The sequence below is a fragment of the Neolamprologus multifasciatus genome, chromosome 23, assembly GCF_963576455.1.
Source record: "Neolamprologus multifasciatus chromosome 23, fNeoMul1.2, whole genome shotgun sequence".
Lineage (NCBI taxonomy): Eukaryota > Metazoa > Chordata > Actinopteri > Cichliformes > Cichlidae > Neolamprologus > Neolamprologus multifasciatus.
In genome coordinates, this window is record NC_140460.1 from 18,054,425 (window position 1) to 18,072,656 (window position 18,232).

At 37.4% G+C, this 18,232-nt stretch overlaps 1 protein-coding gene across 1 annotated transcript; it reads right to left on the reverse strand.

Moving 5' to 3' along the window:
• On the reverse strand, positions 1–18,071 carry cdk15 (cyclin-dependent kinase 15). Its single transcript, XM_085152697.1, has 15 exons — positions 17,170–18,071; positions 16,714–16,877; positions 13,603–13,972; positions 11,766–11,903; positions 11,585–11,679; positions 10,396–10,475; positions 10,220–10,314; positions 9,688–9,750; positions 9,456–9,579; positions 7,812–7,932; positions 7,647–7,740; positions 7,470–7,533; positions 6,576–6,624; positions 6,256–6,398; positions 1–6,058 (listed from the first exon to the last, which is right to left on the reverse strand). The coding sequence occupies exons 3-15, from the start codon at positions 13,783–13,785 to the stop codon at positions 5,946–5,948; spliced, it is 1,362 nt and encodes a 453-aa protein (XP_085008823.1). The 5' UTR covers positions 13,786–13,972; positions 16,714–16,877; positions 17,170–18,071; the 3' UTR covers positions 1–5,945.
• Positions 18,072–18,232: the final 161 nt, after the last annotated feature.

Here is an 18,232-nt window from a genome sequence, read left to right on the forward strand (position 1 = left end):
TGTAATTATTTTAATCTGTGATTCCTTCAAAATAAATGCAGCACACTTTGATATTATTCATACAAAGCATGTGTAAAACGTGTTGACTGCAAACCTGTCCTCATCTTGTTGGTCATGTTTCTAAAAACCTTCATGTGATCTGATTTAAACGGACACTTCAGCTAACTGCCTACAGTGACAACACATGGCTGCTGCCCCTGTGAATAAGACCCAGTCTTATCTAATCTAATCTAAAGATGATTAAATAAAGTCTGATGAGACACACATGATGTTTGCTGCCATCACAACAAGCTTAGAGTCCAGATTGTTACTAAACTTTAATTATAAATTGTCAGGAGAATAACAAAGAAAAGGAAAGGTAACAAAACTAAAATAAATATACCGTCCAAGAAAATGTAAAATGAGTTGCATGTGTAAAACAAAAAAGACACATGAGAGTAATTAAGAGTCAATAAAACACAAATAGCTGGTAAACTGCAGTGTTCAGGTGATTTCCATCATGTTTGAGTGAAACAGTGAAGATACAATCAAAGAATTAATCTACATCTGGTTGAAATCTGGGTATCATTGTCATCAATGCAAAATAATAACAACTTCAATGTGCACAAAATCTAAAGAAATTAATACAGGGTATTTCAAAGAATAGTAGTCACATTGTAATATAAAAATGATTCATAATTGAAAAAAAACAAGCAGAGCTGATTATGTGATTTAAATGCAGCTAACTCAGATTTTTTTTAAGATAACTACTCTGCCAAGCAGCTGTTTCATTTAATAAAATCAGCTAGCTAGCAATATTGTTTTATTGAAGAGTATATTTGACTTCTAAAAACAAGCAGTAGATGCAGCAAAGCTATTAGTTAGTATTTCTTTTACTTTTAGCTTCTTAGTTTCTATTAATTTAACATGGACATTAATTGTCTGTTCATGTGGTGATGCAAATGTTAACAATTCTAAATTTTGGTATTATCTAATGATACAAAAATTTAAAAAAAGAGAAAAGAAACACATAGTGTCACTACAGCAAGGGCAAGCTCAATGCTTTTTGCTTTTAAATATAAATTAAACATACCATTATTGTTTAGTTTAAATATTTTTATAAGTCCATATTTGCTCAACGAAGCAGCTTACCATATTAAAAAAACCAAACCAAACCAAAAAAACAAAAAAAACAAATCTGCCTTTATGATGTTTCATGTTCAGTTCTACTTCATATTAGCAGCGAGCGAAAATTGGAGAACACCACAAACTGAAACAGAAAGTTTATCAGGAGAAAACAAAGAAAAACAACACAAGTGAAACTTGCCAGGGTACTTGTCTTCAGAGGCTTGATATCAAAGGCTGCTTAGCATTTTGATTTATTAATGATGGGATTAGTCAAATTTCTCTCATCAAATGTCCAAAAACACAAACAGAGTTAAATATGCACAAACACCTTCTTCTTTCTCTTTTATCTTGCCAATCAATCAGACGTCAGTAGAAAATGTACATCTGACATCCTGTCAGTCAGAACAGTTAAAGTGTTTTTCTGTTGACTACTAATCCTACATTTACATATGAACTCGATCAAAACAGGTCAACAGAAAAAGTTTCATAAAACTTTTTCTTTGTTGCTGTGAACAAAAATGTTAATTTAAATTCTTTGATCTATAAATGTTAAACAAAGATGGCAAACAAAAAAAGAAAAAAGGAAAACACAAATTCTGCAAAATCTGTCAAATACCCAAAAAGTTGAAAACAAAGTTTTTCTTTTTGAGAAAAAAAGGCACCATTGACTAACAAAGCTAAACTGTAAACCAGGCCTTATCTTTGAAGGCAGTGATAAGGCTTTCTAATAAATGAAAAGGCTGTGCTTCTGTCGTGGCCTCTAAACATCAACAAAGAGTAAAAGTATAAATTTAGGTATTCTTTGATGTTATTATAGCTAACTAATAACCTAGCTAATTTAAATATAAGACCACCATACTTTGTTGTTAGGTTGCCAAAGTTACCTTTTAATCTTGTTTTTTAAAGATTTTTCTCTACATTTGAATATTTCCTATCGAACCTTAGAAACAAATAAACAAACTATGATAGCAACACAAGAATAAATGTGTATAGAATTCGCTAACATTGAGACTGTGCTTTTTAGGGTAACCAATGATACTGAACTGATACTACTGGTGTTCTGTTATTGTGCTACTTGACTGAAGTACAGCCTTTGGTACAATAGACCATAAAATCTCGATGAAGATGCTTCAGTACTGGGTTTCTATATCTGGGATGGCTTACCAGTTAGAATGTTTTGCTTCTATTAGTAATGTCATTTTTTTTTAATATATGTGTCCGCATTTTATAGAAAAATAACATTTCATGCCATTGCTATGCTGATGACAAATGGCTCTATTTCACAATCCACACCTTCAACAAACCTCTCCAACCTTGCAAACTGTCTACTGATATTAATGAGTGGATGTGTGTTATTTCTTTAAAATTAAACTCATATAAAACAAAAGTTCTGTGCAGTAGTTCAGAAATGCATCAAGCCTCTGTTGAACCTGTTTGCTCATGTAAAATATGCTTGTAAAATCTTGAGGGCACAATCAACACACAGGTGAGGGTACATGTTTTCATTCATTCATTTACAGCAGGGGTGGGCAACTCCAGGCCTTAAGTGCTGGTGTACTGCAGGTTTTAGATATCACCCTGGGTCAACACAGCTAAATCAAATGATTAGGTCATTACCAGGCCTCTGGAGAACTTCAAGACATGTTGAGGAGGTAATTTAGCCATTTAAATCAGCTGTGTTAGATCAAGGACACATCTAAAACCTGCAGGACACCAGCCCTTGCAGCCTAGCCCCAGATTATATACTCAAACTGCGGTTCCCATACCAAGCAGTGAACAGCCTCAGACTCTCAGGCAGATCCTCAGCCACCTGTTAACTGTCCCGTGTTCAGGCTCAAAGATAAAAGGTGATTAGTGTTTACTATCAGAGCTCCTGGGTTGTGAAATTAAACTGCAAGCTCACCTCATTAGTGCCTTCCTTTAAATGATTGGTAAAGACTCATTTGTATCAGGGCTTTTTCATAAATGTCATTATAAATGCATTTCTTTGCATTCCACCAATCCACTAATAGAAATAATGAGAACAACATATATCCTCTTTAACATTACTCACTGTTTTAACTTTTCTTCTCAAATACTTTTCTCATGGTCTGGGGTGAAACACTTTAATACAAGCTGCAAATAACTGAAGGATAAGCTTGTGTTTCTTCCAAGAGCGTGTGTTAACTTATCACTGGCTAACTTCATTATGTTGAATGAAAATAGTCCGACTAAGGATGCTACTGTTAGTGTTTATTGGATTTGTTGAGCCTGAAGAGTCATCAGACCATTTCTTTATTTATCATTGTACTTAGTGAAAAATCAAGTCATCCTTTTTTTTATTATAATCTTTATATATATATAATAATTATTAAGTATGTTCGAACAATCCATAAAATGATTTAACAGAGGACAGTGGTGTTTCTGGATTTTTGCAGATTGGTGAGTCTTTGTCCAACTTTACAGAGCTGTGAAATCTTTTTTTCAACCACTTAGTTTTCCAAACAGCAACACAAGTTTTTTTGAGACATGCCATCAAATTCAAAATCAGCTAAACATTTTCAGGAAATAGTAAAATGTCTTATTTTAAACATTTTATATGTTTTCTGTGTTGTGCGGATAAAATATTGGTTTAAGAAATTTGGAAATCATTGTTGTTATTTACATTTTATCCATCATGCCAGCAGCTTCTGAATAGGGTTTGTTTGTAGATGTAAGTTGTTGCTTACCTCCTCCTGTGAGCTCAGTGTTTAATAATGGAAGGAAATGAATGAACGCATCAGTAAATATATTTTTTAAATCTCTCTGGATGTAAATGCATTTAGTCAGATTAAAGCACAGGAAAACTGGGGCGAAGAGTAACAAGAAAGATGAATTATTAATGATGGATACAAGTTGTTAGTATTAATTATTTTCTTGTCTTTTTTTCTTTTTTTTTACTGTTTAATGATAAAGGGGATATCAGGACATTCAGTGATGAACTGATCATTTGTTTTATTCACAAAATAAATCCAAAATGTATTTTAATTAACATGTAGTCAGTGTGTGTTCCACAGTGTTTACTCTGAAAGTTGCTTTGCAGGAAATCATCTGTAATTCAGCTACTTCTGCATTTGAATGTTCTGAATTATGACACTGAAATCCTCGTTCATTTTTATTTCTTAATGTTAGTCATTTTAAATATTTAAAAAATCAAAGTATCTTTCAAAAATGTATTATTAATTTGAACCCATTTTTATACACTTGAGTTTGTTTTTGTTCTTTCTTGTTTGTTTTCCATGATCTTTAACTTTTTTTTTAATCTGTTACATGTTCAGCTTTTTCAAACATCTGCATAAATCTGAGTAACAAGGAATATGTTCAAGCCCACATAGATGCAATTATCAAACATCAAGTCAGTGGTAGGAAATAAAAATCAGGTGGTCATGAGGAAGGAAGAGGTGATGGATTGGTAAATGTGGGAGATTAATGATCATGCAGCCTTAAAAGGAGAAGGGAAATTTCTTTGGACTCAAAAAAACAAAAAAAACAAACAACCTCTGCCTCCACAATTCAGCTTCTTTCAACAAATTACAAAAACTACGCTGTAAAAATAACTTGAAATATTTTATATCAGCGCAATGTTTCAAAAAACAGTGAAAATCAAACTGGATTGTAACACCTCAAAAAAAAAGCACAATTTTTGTCTTGAAACTGTAGGATATGCACCACAAAAATCACCAGAAGTTCAAATCCATTCTCTTGCTCTTATACAATTCAGGGTGGGTCACGGGTTATACCCACTTGACTCAGCTTGACTCCACTCAATTTTTAGAATTTTTGGTTTGGTGGTAGTACCTGCTCAGTCGGGGTCGGTGTGGTGTCAACAGACTGCATGCAAATAATTAGCCAGCGAGTGATGACTCCATGGTCCATCTATGAGGTGCAGATGATTACCATCAGTTAAGCAGCACCATCACTGAGATGTCCTCTTGTTCTTGAGTTGCGTCGCATAAAAATAATGTCACAGGTCTTTTGGCCTGCGTTGCTTCAATGATCCAACCCACATTGAGGTGGCACTCAAACTAAATTGAAAATGACTGAAACTGAGTCGAGTTGAGTCGAGTAGGTGGCAATGGAAAAGCAGCAGTAGCGTGAGAGCCAGGTTACACCCTGGACTGCCTCAAATCTGTTGGAGTGCTAAAACAAAAATTTATTTTAAATTATTTTCTAAGAAAATAAAAAACAAAAACAACCAAAATCTGCCCACAATAAAAACATAAAAACCCACATGTTCTAGTATTATTATTTTTATATTAATTATGCTTTTAATTTTTAGTATTGTTACAGCTGTGACAAGTTGTGAGGTGTCAGTGAGGTAGGGGATGAGGGGAAGCTCATCAGTCAGAGGTAAACACAGTTAAATCAGGTCCATCTGGTAGCCCCCCTCTCTCAGCTGTTGGCTTGTTTGTGTATCAGAGGACTAACAAAGTTTCAGAGGTCGAGTTTTCTCCAGTTAGAGTCAGAATACAGAAACACGCTGTGTCTCTCAGTGTAGGTTGGCCTGGAGCTTTATTAATAAAGCTTCATTCAAAATTCATGAGGAGTTTCATGGGACTCGTTAGTCTGCGGCTAACAGATGCTAATGAATGCTAACAGAAGACTGCAGGGACGGTTTATATGTACATTGGCAAGAAATCAGATTTACATAAGATCTTAAAAGCCGATCTGAGTGAAAGTTTGATATACACATCTTTATTTAAACCAGAAAGACTCTCCAAACTGAACCGCAAACAACAAGTCCAGTTTGTGTCTTCAGAGAGACATCTGGGTTTGTTCTCCACTCCACAGATCTTGACGCGCTGCTTATGAGCTTTCAGTCACCAGAATTTAGCAGAGGGCAGCAGAGAGGGTTTGTCCTTGCGCCCAGGGTTAAAGATGTCTCTCACCTCCATTTCCAGACAAATGCCAGGAACCTTAAAGATGGACACAGCTGACAAAGAAAGAAAGAGAAAAAAAATGAATTTAAGCCTTAAACAGCTTTTTGTTAAAAAAGGATTTATGATCATACATCTATAATGTATCTATGTTGGATGTTCAAATAAATGCTGCTAGATGAGTGCTGAATTAACAGAAAATATGTTCTTTAAAGTTTAGCTGCAATATGGTAACATGTAAGTGAGTTCTTACTGTCTCTCATGTGCATGATGGGAGGAGGCAGTGTGCTGAAGTACAGGTGTTGCATGGCGTCCGGAGCTGAGATCCTGTCTGTAGGGACCACCTTTAGCATCTCCTGGGCCAGGTCCTCGGTCTTATATGGCAGCTGCTCCAACCTGATCCAGATCAACACAGGCAGATGGAGGACTACAGAGTCAAGTGATCTAACCTGATGTACATGTGGACTGTTGGACTGTCTACAGTTAGCACAGATGAAGGACTGTCATGTGACTAATGTTTGCATTAGTTAGTGTGTTAGCAGGTTAGCATGTGTGTGCCCATATACAAGTTACCTTTTCCAAACGGTCCTAAGCTGCTTTGGTTCTGAGTAAAGAAACCGCTCTATGGAAAATAAAAACACACAATTAGCAAATGTTAACATGGATCTAAAAATTTTTCCATGACTTGCACTTTAGCTGGTTTTTAGCCTACGTTTATTATTTTTGGGGGAATGAAACAGCTGCAGTCTGTCATTGATGCCCTAATATATGTCAACAGATCACTGAAACCTCTCAGGCTGCTTTTTAAACTGTCTTCTTTTCAGGTTTCTGAAGGATTTGTGGAGGTTTGTTCTGGGATGACATGAGAACTAAATGGTGTCAGACTGAATCTAAAAGTGTGTGTTATCACTGTGAACAGCTCAGGTCTCATCACTCTAAAGGTGGTGTGTGAATTCTTGGGGGAGCCTGATCTTTAATGTTACAGCTCTGTGTGGGTTGGCCTGAAGTTACAGTTTACTGTAAAAAATGACTTTATCCAGTGATTCATGAGCAGTTCAACCACTGATCTCACTCTGTGGTTAATTTCTTCTCGTCTTCTCACACCCACATGATGTATCAGAGACCCTGTCAGACTTGCAGAGCAGAGTCCGCCTCAAAGTCTGAGAAATCATCTCATTTTAATCTGAGTAAAACTATTAAAACAGGAAACGTGGAGACATGTTGCCTCCCGGTGGAAACTTTGAGTCACTGCACAGTAATGACCCTTACTGAACCCCAGGCATCACAGAACAACTGTGAATGTTTACAAGACAAATTCATGCCACCTCCACAAAAACATCATTGATTTAATCAGCCTGTTTATATAGGACTAAAAAATGTATTTAAATATTAAAACTGTGAAATAACAACAAAAACAAAAACACTAAATATAGAGTTGCATGTGTCAGAGGCGTTATCTAAACGTACCTGGTCTGTAATTGGGTAGAAGGCTGACACCAGGCCAGCTGTCCTCAGAGGAGAGGCCCAGGACCTGCAGGGTTACATCATCTTAATAGTATTAGTACTTAGTGTGCGTATTATTACAGTGTAATATCACAAAGTAGTACTATTTCGTGGACCAGTGATATAAACAGTGTTACTGACCTCCCAGATCTTCTGCAGCTGCTCAAACTCATCAGAGACTCCTGGGAATGCTGGCGCCCCCTGCAGCATCTCTATGAAAATGCACCCAGCCCCCCTAATTCAAAAACAGCAAACTTTATTCACACAGTCATAGCCGGCAGCTGAATTTGAATAATCGGTACTGACCACATGTCCAGAGCTGTGGAGTAGTCTGTGGATCCCAGCAGGACGTCAGGGGGGCGGTACCACAGCGTCACCACCTCCGAAGAGAAGGTCTGACTGGGAATGGATTTGGACCGAGCCAGACCTGCACCAGAACCAGAAAACATTTGAAAAAAACATTTTAACTTTGTATTTTTTTTAAACTTTAAACTATTTAAATTTTCTGCTTTAAAAAAAATCACTTGTCTTTAAGTATTTCAAACATTTCCAGGAAGGACTTTTAGATATACACACTTAAAAAATATTTTGGTTAGCACTTAACTTAAATTTTATTTTATTTTGCCTTATAGTTTTAAAAATGTAAAAAAAAAAATGTAATGTATATATATATATATATATATATATATATATATATATATATATATATTAGGGGTGCAACAATACTTGTATCGATATTGAACCGTTCGATACAGTGCTTTTGGTTCGGTACGTATATGTATCGAACAATACAAAATTTTTTATTTATTTTATCAACTTTTCTTCTGACGATGTTGTCTGTGTTGAGAGGTCAGTGGATCTGCGTTCGACTACTCCGCCTAGTCTGCACTGTTGAGCACAGATCCACTGAGTGCAGCGCAAGGTAGCAAGACAGAAGCTAAGCTCGTGTCTGTGAAGGTTCTCAGTCAAGTTCTAAGCTCGTTGCAACATGGCAACTGCCTCAACGCTACCCGAAGTTGAACCTCCCCCACCCTCATTCAGATCTGGTGTTTGGAACTATCTTGGTTTTCATGTGAAGCATGACCTTGATGGTAAGCGCGTCATGGACAAAAGTAAAGCAGTATGTCGGATGTGCCACGCAATGCTCAATTGGTGGGAACTAGTGCGTTAGCACAGTTAGCTCGTTAACGTGTTAACGCCGTCCAGCCCCATGCACGGGGCGATGCGCGGTAACTCGTTAACGGAGATTTGCGGCGTTATGGCGTTAATGTCATTTTAACGAGATTAACGCTGACAGCACTAGTGGGAACACAACGAATATGACTGCACATTTACTCCGACATCATCCTAGTGCAAAGACAAGTGGAAGCAGACAAAAACAACTAGCACGCGTGCTACAAACTTTACCCGAGTCATTTAGACAGCCGTTAGCACATGATTCTCCTTATGGGGACCTGATATGTTTAATATGCTGCTGAGAATATACCCCAGAAGAAGCGTATAGTATAGCTTTATTTTGGAAAGAGCCATTTCTCTGTAATAAACTCTCTTTTCCAAAGATGAGTGATTTCACGATCAGATAGATTTGTTTTTTTTTATTATTTTGTTGTTTCAGCAACATTAAATTTAAAAACTGTACTTTTGAGTTAAAATATATATTTATAATTTTAATAAATGACAAATTAAAAAGGCATGAACATTTTTTGTATTGGAAAAATATCGAACCGTGACACCAAAGTATCGAACCGAACCGTGAATTTTGTGTATTGTTGCACCCCTAATATATATATATATATATATATATATATATATATATATATATATATATATATATATATATATGTTGTTTCCAACTAGGTTATTTTACAAATCTGTTGTTCCTACAGGTCCTAGCTGACTAAATCTTTGCATATTTCCACTTCTGCCCTGCAGCATTGAGCTGGTTCTCACCGAAGTCAGCCAGTTTGAGTTCTCCAAGGTAGCTGATGAGCAGGTTTTGGGGCTTAAGGTCTCGGTGGAGGATCCTGCGGCTGTGGATGTAGCAGAGACCTCGCAGCAGCTGGAACATGAAGATCTAAAACACACAGTGTTGAGCCATGTTAAACATTTCATGGCGTGCTGCTCACAGCTGGAATGACACAGTAGCACCCCCGGCTGTCTGCTGCTGAGCACAGCAACGTACCCGCACGTTGTGATAGCGTAGACCTCCAGGGTGCTGGATCATGTACTGGGCCAGATCTGTCTGCTGCAGAGACAATCTCTGGTGTTAAACTTCATTTTGATGGTAAGAAAGACCACAGAAAATTTGAAGCTTTTCTTTTATTCAGATACTCATGTTCATCATGTTAATATCATAAAAGGTTTGTTGTAAGACTGTTGTAAGAAATTTTACATAAAACATAATTTATGTTCAAACCTTATACCATAAATGTTCTACACAAATCAGAGATGGTGATCTGAGATGGAATGACCCTCATATTAACAAATAAATTGATCAGAATGAAAACAAAAAAAACCAATATATACATTAAAATAAAATTGTAAAACTTTATAAACATTTAAAAGAAAAAAATATAAAATGTGTGAGTGCTAAAAATTGTAGCCTTAAAATTTTGTTCTGACTTTGGTTGAAGTGTGTGTGTATGTGTGTGTTGGTGAGTGCTCAGTAGCACCTCCTTCAGGTCACACTGAGCACTGAACAGCAGATTTCTCACCAGGTACTCAAAGACGAAAGTGAGTGTCTCTCTGGTGTGGATGATGTCGTGCAGGAGGACAATGTTGGCATGTTTCAGACGTTTGAGCAAAGAGGCTGTACACACACACACACACACACGTTTATGCACATGTTGCTGAAACTATTAAAAACTTAACCAGTGATCTGATTGGTCACCTTCTCTAATGGCATTGAACGGGACGCCTTCCTCCGTCTTCATACGAATCACCTTCAGAGCAACCAGCTGCCCGTTTATCCTCCACAGAAGAAGAAATGTTTACAGTAAACACTTTATCACTGATTGATCATTGCTAAAATACGAGGAAGATTTTACGGGGCAGGGATAGTTCAGGTCATCCACTGAATGAGGTGCCCCTGAGCAAGGTACCATCCCTACACACTGCTCCCCGGGCGCCCAGTGGCTGCCCATTGCTTCACTGAGTGAATGGGTTACATGCAGAAAGGAATTTCCCCGAGATGATCAATAAAGTATACATTTCTATTATAATGTCCAGTATGTCCAGTAAATTAATGTAAACATTACAAATTTTAAACTAATAACATGTCAGATAAACTGCTGAAGTTAAAAATTAAACGTTCTTTTTAAAATGTGCAATGTGCAACATAACAGAAATGGCCAATTAATATATATTAATGCATAATATATATAATAACAAATATGTATATACTTATAAACTCATTTGATTGAAAAAAAAATTGTAATTAATAAAACATTTACGAATTTTTCCAAAATGTTAAGTATCTGTTAAAAAAAATAAACATTAACAATAACTTTAGTAATCCTAGCAAAACATCTGTCTAATATCTAACAATAAAAAAGTAAATGGACTGATTCTTATATAGCACTTTTCTACTCTCCTGGAGTACTCAAAGCGCTCTATACAACATGTCGCATTCATTCCATACACAACCCATTGACACTATTATCTATACAGTGAGTGCTTTCTAACTATCATTCATATGCATTCATACTCCGATGGATGCATTGGAGAGCAAGTCAGGGTTAGTATCTTGCCCAAGGATATTTGGCATGCAAACTGGGGAGCCAGGGATCAAACCACCAACCTTCCAATCAGCAGCTGATCTGCTCTACCTCCTGAGCTACAGCCACCCCGCAATGGATTGATTTGTATATAGTGCTTTTCTACTCTCCCGGAGTACTCAAAGCGCTGTATACTAATCAACATTCACACTCATTGTAAAAAACTTGTTAAAAATTAAACACAGGGAGATGTTTTCTTGTTTTTTGCACATTGTGACCAACATTCAGACTCAATGTGATTAAAACTTAAGCCACAATCTCATTGGCTGTTTGTGTTTGACTTGTATCGCAGTGAGCTCTGACCTGCTGATGCCTTTGTAGACCGAGGCAAAGGTTCCTTCACCCAGTTTCTCCAGACTCAGGTACGAGTGTGCTGCCCCAAACTCCAGACCTGCTTTCTGATCACAGCACACACACTAAATGTCACACAAGCATCACACCGCCTTACATGTTACCTCAAACATCATGCCATACGCGCCCTGACCCAGGTAAGAGGCTCCCGGCTGCCCTCCCCTCTCAGTGGGTCGCTGTTGCTGCGCCCACGCTGGACTTTCAGCCGACGGGCCTGCAGAGTGTGGAACCAGTGAGACTGAGAGCCAGAGGAGGATGAGTCCGAATCCAGCTAAGACACACAGACGAGACCACATCAGGTACACATAAGGGATTGTTAATACTACCTTTAAAGCTCAAAAGATCATTTGAAACCTCAATACCAGCTTAAGAAAATCCTCAACCAATCAATACTACCTAAAATTGTCTTATTACCACCTGTGGTGACTCATATATACCACTTAACACTTCTACTGTGTCCTGGATTGCTGACTGTCTGTCAGAGAGGCCTCAGGTGGTCTGAGGTGGTGGTTGGTAATACTGGATCAGATTTCCTGTACAACAGTGAAACCAGCAGAAGTTATCTGGGACGGCTGGGTGTTTTAAGGGTGGGCAGGAGTCGAACTACAAAGAGCTAGTGAGGAATTTTGTGGAGCGGTCGGGAAGAAATCACCTCCTTCTAAATGTCAGCAAGACAAACAAGACAGTGGTTGACTTCCAGAGGAGAAAAACTGTGACCAAAATCAATATCATGGGTGAGGAGGTGGAAACAGTAGACAGCTGCAGGTAGTTGGATGTTCACCTGAATGACAGACTAAACTGGAGGACCAACGGTGATGCCGTTTACAAGAAGGGGCTGAGCAAGCTCTACCTTCTAAAGAAGCTCAGGTCCTTTAATGTGAGCAGCAAGATGTTGGCGATCTTCTACTAGTCTGTGAGAGTTAGTGCCATCCGTGCCAGAGAAACCTGCAGGATCAACAAACTGATCCTTAAGGCTGGAAGCACCATTGGTCAGAATTTGGAGACATTTGAGTCAGTGAAGGTTAGAGGTCATTGAACAAGCTGCTCTAAATCATGGACAACCATCACACCTACTCCACACTTCTGAGCTCATTCTCCTTCAGACTGATTCAATCTCGCTTCAGGAAATCATTCTCGCTGTTTTCTATAAAGCTGCACAATGATTCTTCATTCTGTCACAGGTGAACAAACCTGTCAACCATTAGATCATAAACATACTTTGTATTAAACCTTCATGCAGCTGTTTTTCTTATATATTTATTAATGCAATTTGTTCTTCTCTCTTGACCAACGTCAGTCTTCATTTTTACATTACTTTATTTTTCATCACTGTTGTAAGTTTATAAATTCCTGCATTCTCTCACAGCATAAGATCGTCACCTGTGACCCTTTTATTTAGCTGTGTTATTTGTTGTGTACTGTAGACTGTACTATTGTTACCCTTTATCATTTTGCTGTAAAACAAAAAGTTCCCCTGTGGGATCAATACAGTTAAGAAAAAAAGAAATAAAGAATGGTAAATAAAAAATGCAATAAAACCTTATATGGCAGCCTCGCCTCTGTCAGTCTGCCCCAGGGCAGCTGTGGCTACAACTGTAGCTTGCCTCCACCAGTGAGAGTGAATGAATAGTGGAATTGTAAAGCGCTTTGAGGGCCCCGAAAAGCACTATATAAATGCAATCCATTATTATCATTATAATGTATATATATATATATATATATATATATATATATATATATATATATATATATATATATATATACATTTTTTTAAATTAATGTGTTGCATGGATGTAACGTCATATTTTAAATCGAGACAGCATACCCACTGTAAAAAGTTACGACATGCTATAACAGATTTTACATGTCAAATAGATCACAACAAAAGGATTACTCTGTAAAAAAAATAATAAATAAAAATGATAAATAAAATGAAATAATTGCACTTTTTACAGCAGCTGATGTTTTACCTCAGCAGACGGAAGTGAAGCTGAACTTTTCCTGAAGTTCAACTCCTCCATCTTCACCTCTTCCTCCTCTTCTTCATCTCCATCATAACCTTTCTCCTCACCATCCTCCTCTTCCTCGGCACAGCAACAGCACCTTCTCACCCACTGCCCGGCCTCCCTCGCCCGCCGGGACAGCTCCTCCATCTTTTCACCTTCTTCTTCCTCTTTTCCGTCTCATATGACTCACATGGTTCAGGACGAGTAAACAAGGTCCCATGACCCTCACTCTTCCTTCCTCCTCTTCCTCCCCCTCACTGTGCCCAGAAGGTAAAACAAAAGGTCCATTGATGTGTGTTTGCTGCCCTCTGGTGGACACAGACCATCACTGAAGCTTTTCATATTAAAAACAAACAAACAAAAATATCCCAATCAACAACAAGTCAACAAATAAAGACAAATAAAGAATAAAAAGCAGAACGCTGATCATTTTATTAAAGATGAAAGACTTTAGACAGTTTTTCAACTCTCAGTAATGTGTGTATATATATATATATATATATATATATATATATATATATATATATATATATATATATATATATATGTGTGTGTGTGTGTGTGTGTGTGTGTGTGTGTGTTCTGATATAATCATGTCCAGACAATACATGAATGCAAGTTTTTAAAAGGTAACAGTTGTCATCTTCAACAAATTGTCAACATTCAACAAATGTGCAGTTGCGTGCAAACAGAAAAACATATTTACATTTTGGCAAATATAGCATCCAGGTTATACAGTTTTGTACCTTGGGTTTAAATTAGTATTGTAACGCACTGGGTTACAAGTTAATTGACTATTGTGTTATCAGTGTTTTGTGTTCAGAATTGCCACTCATGGCATAGTTGGACCACACCGGCAGCATGGTGATTTACTGAGTGTCCTTGAATGTGTAGTAGTCTAGAAGCCGGTTGGCCTGTCAATCAGATCAGCTACCAATGACAGAGAGTCTGGAGGAGAGCATGCGTGTGGTTGGCTGAGAGTGTTTGGGGCTCGGGCGTTAGAGAGTGTTGTGGTGGGTGTGTGCGGAAAAAAGGAGAGAGTCGGGGGGTTTGCTTTGATTCTGGAGAGCACGTTTTTTCCCTGTTGTTTTGGCGTTCTGTGTTACTATTCTTAATAAACACCGGTAACCGGAACACTGATTGTCTCTGTCTTCTGTCGGAGGGACAGTACAGTATCAAAGCTTGTCACTATATATAAAGGCCGAAAATAAAAAATTTCAGCCAGTGTTATCAGTTCATATTAGTTTGACCTTTCCACTGCATAGGCATAAAAATGGTCATCAAAGAAGCTGACTTTCAGAATCCTCACAAACATGAAGACAGACTCATTAACTGACTGTGGCAAGATATGAATGACTTCACCAAACAAAGGTCTCTTCTTAGTGTCAATACGGAACCAGTTCTATAGTCTCTCCGTATACATCAATACTGTGTGACACAAAATAGTACTAGTCAGAGAAAGGTCTTGTTCAAGGGTTAACCTCAAGTTGTCTAACAACAGACATCTGCTTTTTCTAGTGACCCCACACTAACTAGATAGGGATTGGAGACATCCATTTTCTTAGCTAGATTATCACTATGCTTATAGCGATACATGTGTTAAACCTGATGTTTAAAAGCCAATGTTTTTGACACATTTTTGAAGTTACAAACTGAATATGCTAGTCTTTTAGATCAATTGTGCTTGACTTCAAATCGCATACACCAAAATTTAGACAAAAAAGCGTCTGGACTTCTTTAAGTTGCTTGAAGACGTTTCACCTCTCATCCGAGAAGCTTCTTCAGTTCTAAGGTCAAATGTCGGGGAGTCCCAGATTTAAACCCAGTGGGAGTAACCCCTCAAGGGGGACAAAAGGACCCCCTGATGATCCTCTACTTAATCACATGAGCCAAGGTGTGAAAACGGGTGTGGGTCACAATCAGCCAGGGTTTCGGGTGAGCTCATGTGAAACCTGGCTCCACCCTATCATGTGATTTCCTGAGGTCAGATGGGCCAAACAAAACAAACAGAGGTCCAAATAAAACCATCATCCTTGGATAATGTATCATAAAATGATGTTGCGGAATAAGATTTGTGGCATAAAGGTGTTTGAAAAGAGTATGGTGCTCTACTATCAGTTCTTTAGGAATACTGCAAGCCCTCTTGTAATGACTGGTGCAAAGATGATACTGCATATCTCTCAGTAAAATCAATAAATGCCAATGTTGACTTTTTTGGTCTACACAATCTCCCAACAAAAAGGGCAAGACCAGTAAAAAGCACCACATTTGAGATGCCGTCTGTTTTAACACACTCTCACTGGTTCTCAAGCTCATTATAACACTTGACTTGTTTTTAATGTCTCCATATCCATATTGAAAACTGGAAATCCTCTCATTTAGCTGTTCCAAAGTCATCAAGTTCTCCTCATAAATGAAATGGCGAAGCATTAATTTAACCTCTTTCCTCTTTCACACCAGTTTTGCTTGGTTCGTTTAAGCTTACATGTTCCTGATAAGTAACACGTTACTGCCCATCACTGCTGTTAACACACAAACTGTACCATATAGTTGATGGCTATGACCTTTTAAATCCACGTTTAGACCAGAATTTTCAAGAAATCTCAAGTCATCAAGAAGTGGTTGCAAAATCTTGTCAAATCTATATACCTCCCTGTCAATTGAGTTGAACAAAAGACACAGGTGAATATTTGTAAGTGAGGATTTCCACTCTGGTGGCAAATTCTTCAAGGTAAAATACACAGCTCCTAGCTTATGTATGAAAAGAAAAGAAAACCAAAGAAAGAATGCTTGGACACTGCTAGCATAATGGATAGGGAATTATTAAGTGATAAGAACAAGTAATCTGATGTCTTGTAATCATTATGAAGCTATAATTTGAGATACAATAAAAGATACAGTAAAAAAAATATGTTTTTGTATCCATATCGGATCCGTATCGTCGATACCACCCTGAATTTTACTTGGTAACTGGAAAACAGAAGTAACCTTTTTTACTTCTGTGCACTTCAACATTTTTAAAGGGAAACATTCACTGCAAAAATTTAACAAAGTGCAGTAAGGTGCTATACTTACTCTCCACACCTCTCCACCAAATCCCCAATGCAAGTCTTCACAAGAAGCTTCCTTGATGGCACTGACAGGGTACCTGTAGTCTCATACTCCTTAAGAATCTGTGGCGCTTTCCTCTTGAGTAGTGACTTTAGGGGTTGACTTTGTTCTTCTGTGGTAATGGTAGACTGTGTAAAGGCAACACCAGACACTGTACCTCTCTGCAGTAATCTTCAAAGTCATGACAGCAAATTTTCACAGAGCATAGAAGTGTGAGTTTACTCAAAAAGCTGCAGCAGAAGAAGGTGGTTTCTTAATTACTGTGATTATAACGCAATGACTAAAAGAAATTCTGAATAATAATTAAATAGATTTTATCTTATAGTTGCTAATTGGTGAACAAATCTGATCCTGACTAATAGTTAATAACTGTTAAAACACATTTTATGACTTAGAAAACTGGAGAAATGCAAAGTATACCTGATTTTGTCTAATCTCCCCAAGAGAGGTTTTCATTGGTGGCCCTCTGGCTGACAGGAAGATATGGAATCTATCAAAGTCCTTAACGTCTACCTTACTGTCAACATCAATATATTCCATGAAATCAGTGTTATACTTTAGCAGCCTATCTAGCTCAGCACACAGCCCATGTGCTGAGCTTGGCTTTGACCTATGATGTCTTTGGCACTGCTGACATTAAGAATTTTTTTTACAAATCTCTTTCTCATCTATAAAAGTGGTTACAAGGACTTTGACAGATTCTAAGTTGTCATATGTGTGCTGGAAAAAAAGAAACACATGGCTAAATAAGTAAGATAATTTGCATGGTCAAGTTGTTTTTTAAATAACACTGACTATTACTTCCTCAGAAGTTCTGCATAAAAAAGAAACAATATCCGATCATGTTTCCAGAAACAAGCCTTAAAAAAGAATGCACACATAATTTAGTTAAGCATACTAGATGCAAAAACTGCTTTAACTGCTTAAAATCATTATTTTTGTCAATATGAGGTATATTTCATGTTAACCAGTAAGTAATTGTAACAAATATTTATCACAACACTACTAAATGTAGTCTATTAAGTGTGATAACAGAAGACAGAGGGGCGACATCAAACTAAAGTTGCTCAGTCTTTGTTCCTATTCTGTGCTAGTAAAAGAATGGTCGCGGTGATAACTGCATTTGCTATATTCAGAGTTGACGACAATATTGTCATTTTACACAACACTGCTACGGTTAGGTCTGGTGTTGCTCATGGACACCAGAATGCTTGTCGGAGCTGCTAGCTCAACTACAACACTAGTACTAAGAGCACTTTCTGAATACTGTAATACATAAATAAAGTAAATGCATAAATACATGAATAAAGTAATACATAAAAATACTACCAAAAACACATTAACACTAATGAAGTAAGTACTGTTAAGTTAAGGTTAGCTAGGTATAGTTAAGCAGTAATTAATAGTGCTTAAACTCAAAGCTCCTATATAACTCCTATATTTTATATAAATTCAGAGTTCACATTCTTCCAGAAACCCGACA

Bases quoted from the DNA above. Each gene is read 5' to 3' on its own strand.
- cdk15 (XM_085152697.1), bottom strand. From the start codon at position 13,785: ATGGAGGAGCTGTCCCGGCGGGCGAGGGAGGCCGGGCAGTGGGTGAGA. The intron at 10,315-10,395 runs GTGACCAATCAG...GTGTGTGTACAG, and splicing joins GTTCAATGCCATTAGAGAAG to CCTCTTTGCTCAAACGTCTG. The intron at 7,741-7,811 runs GTCAGTACCGAT...TTTTTGAATTAG, and splicing joins TCCACAGCTCTGGACATGTG to GGGGGCTGGGTGCATTTTCA.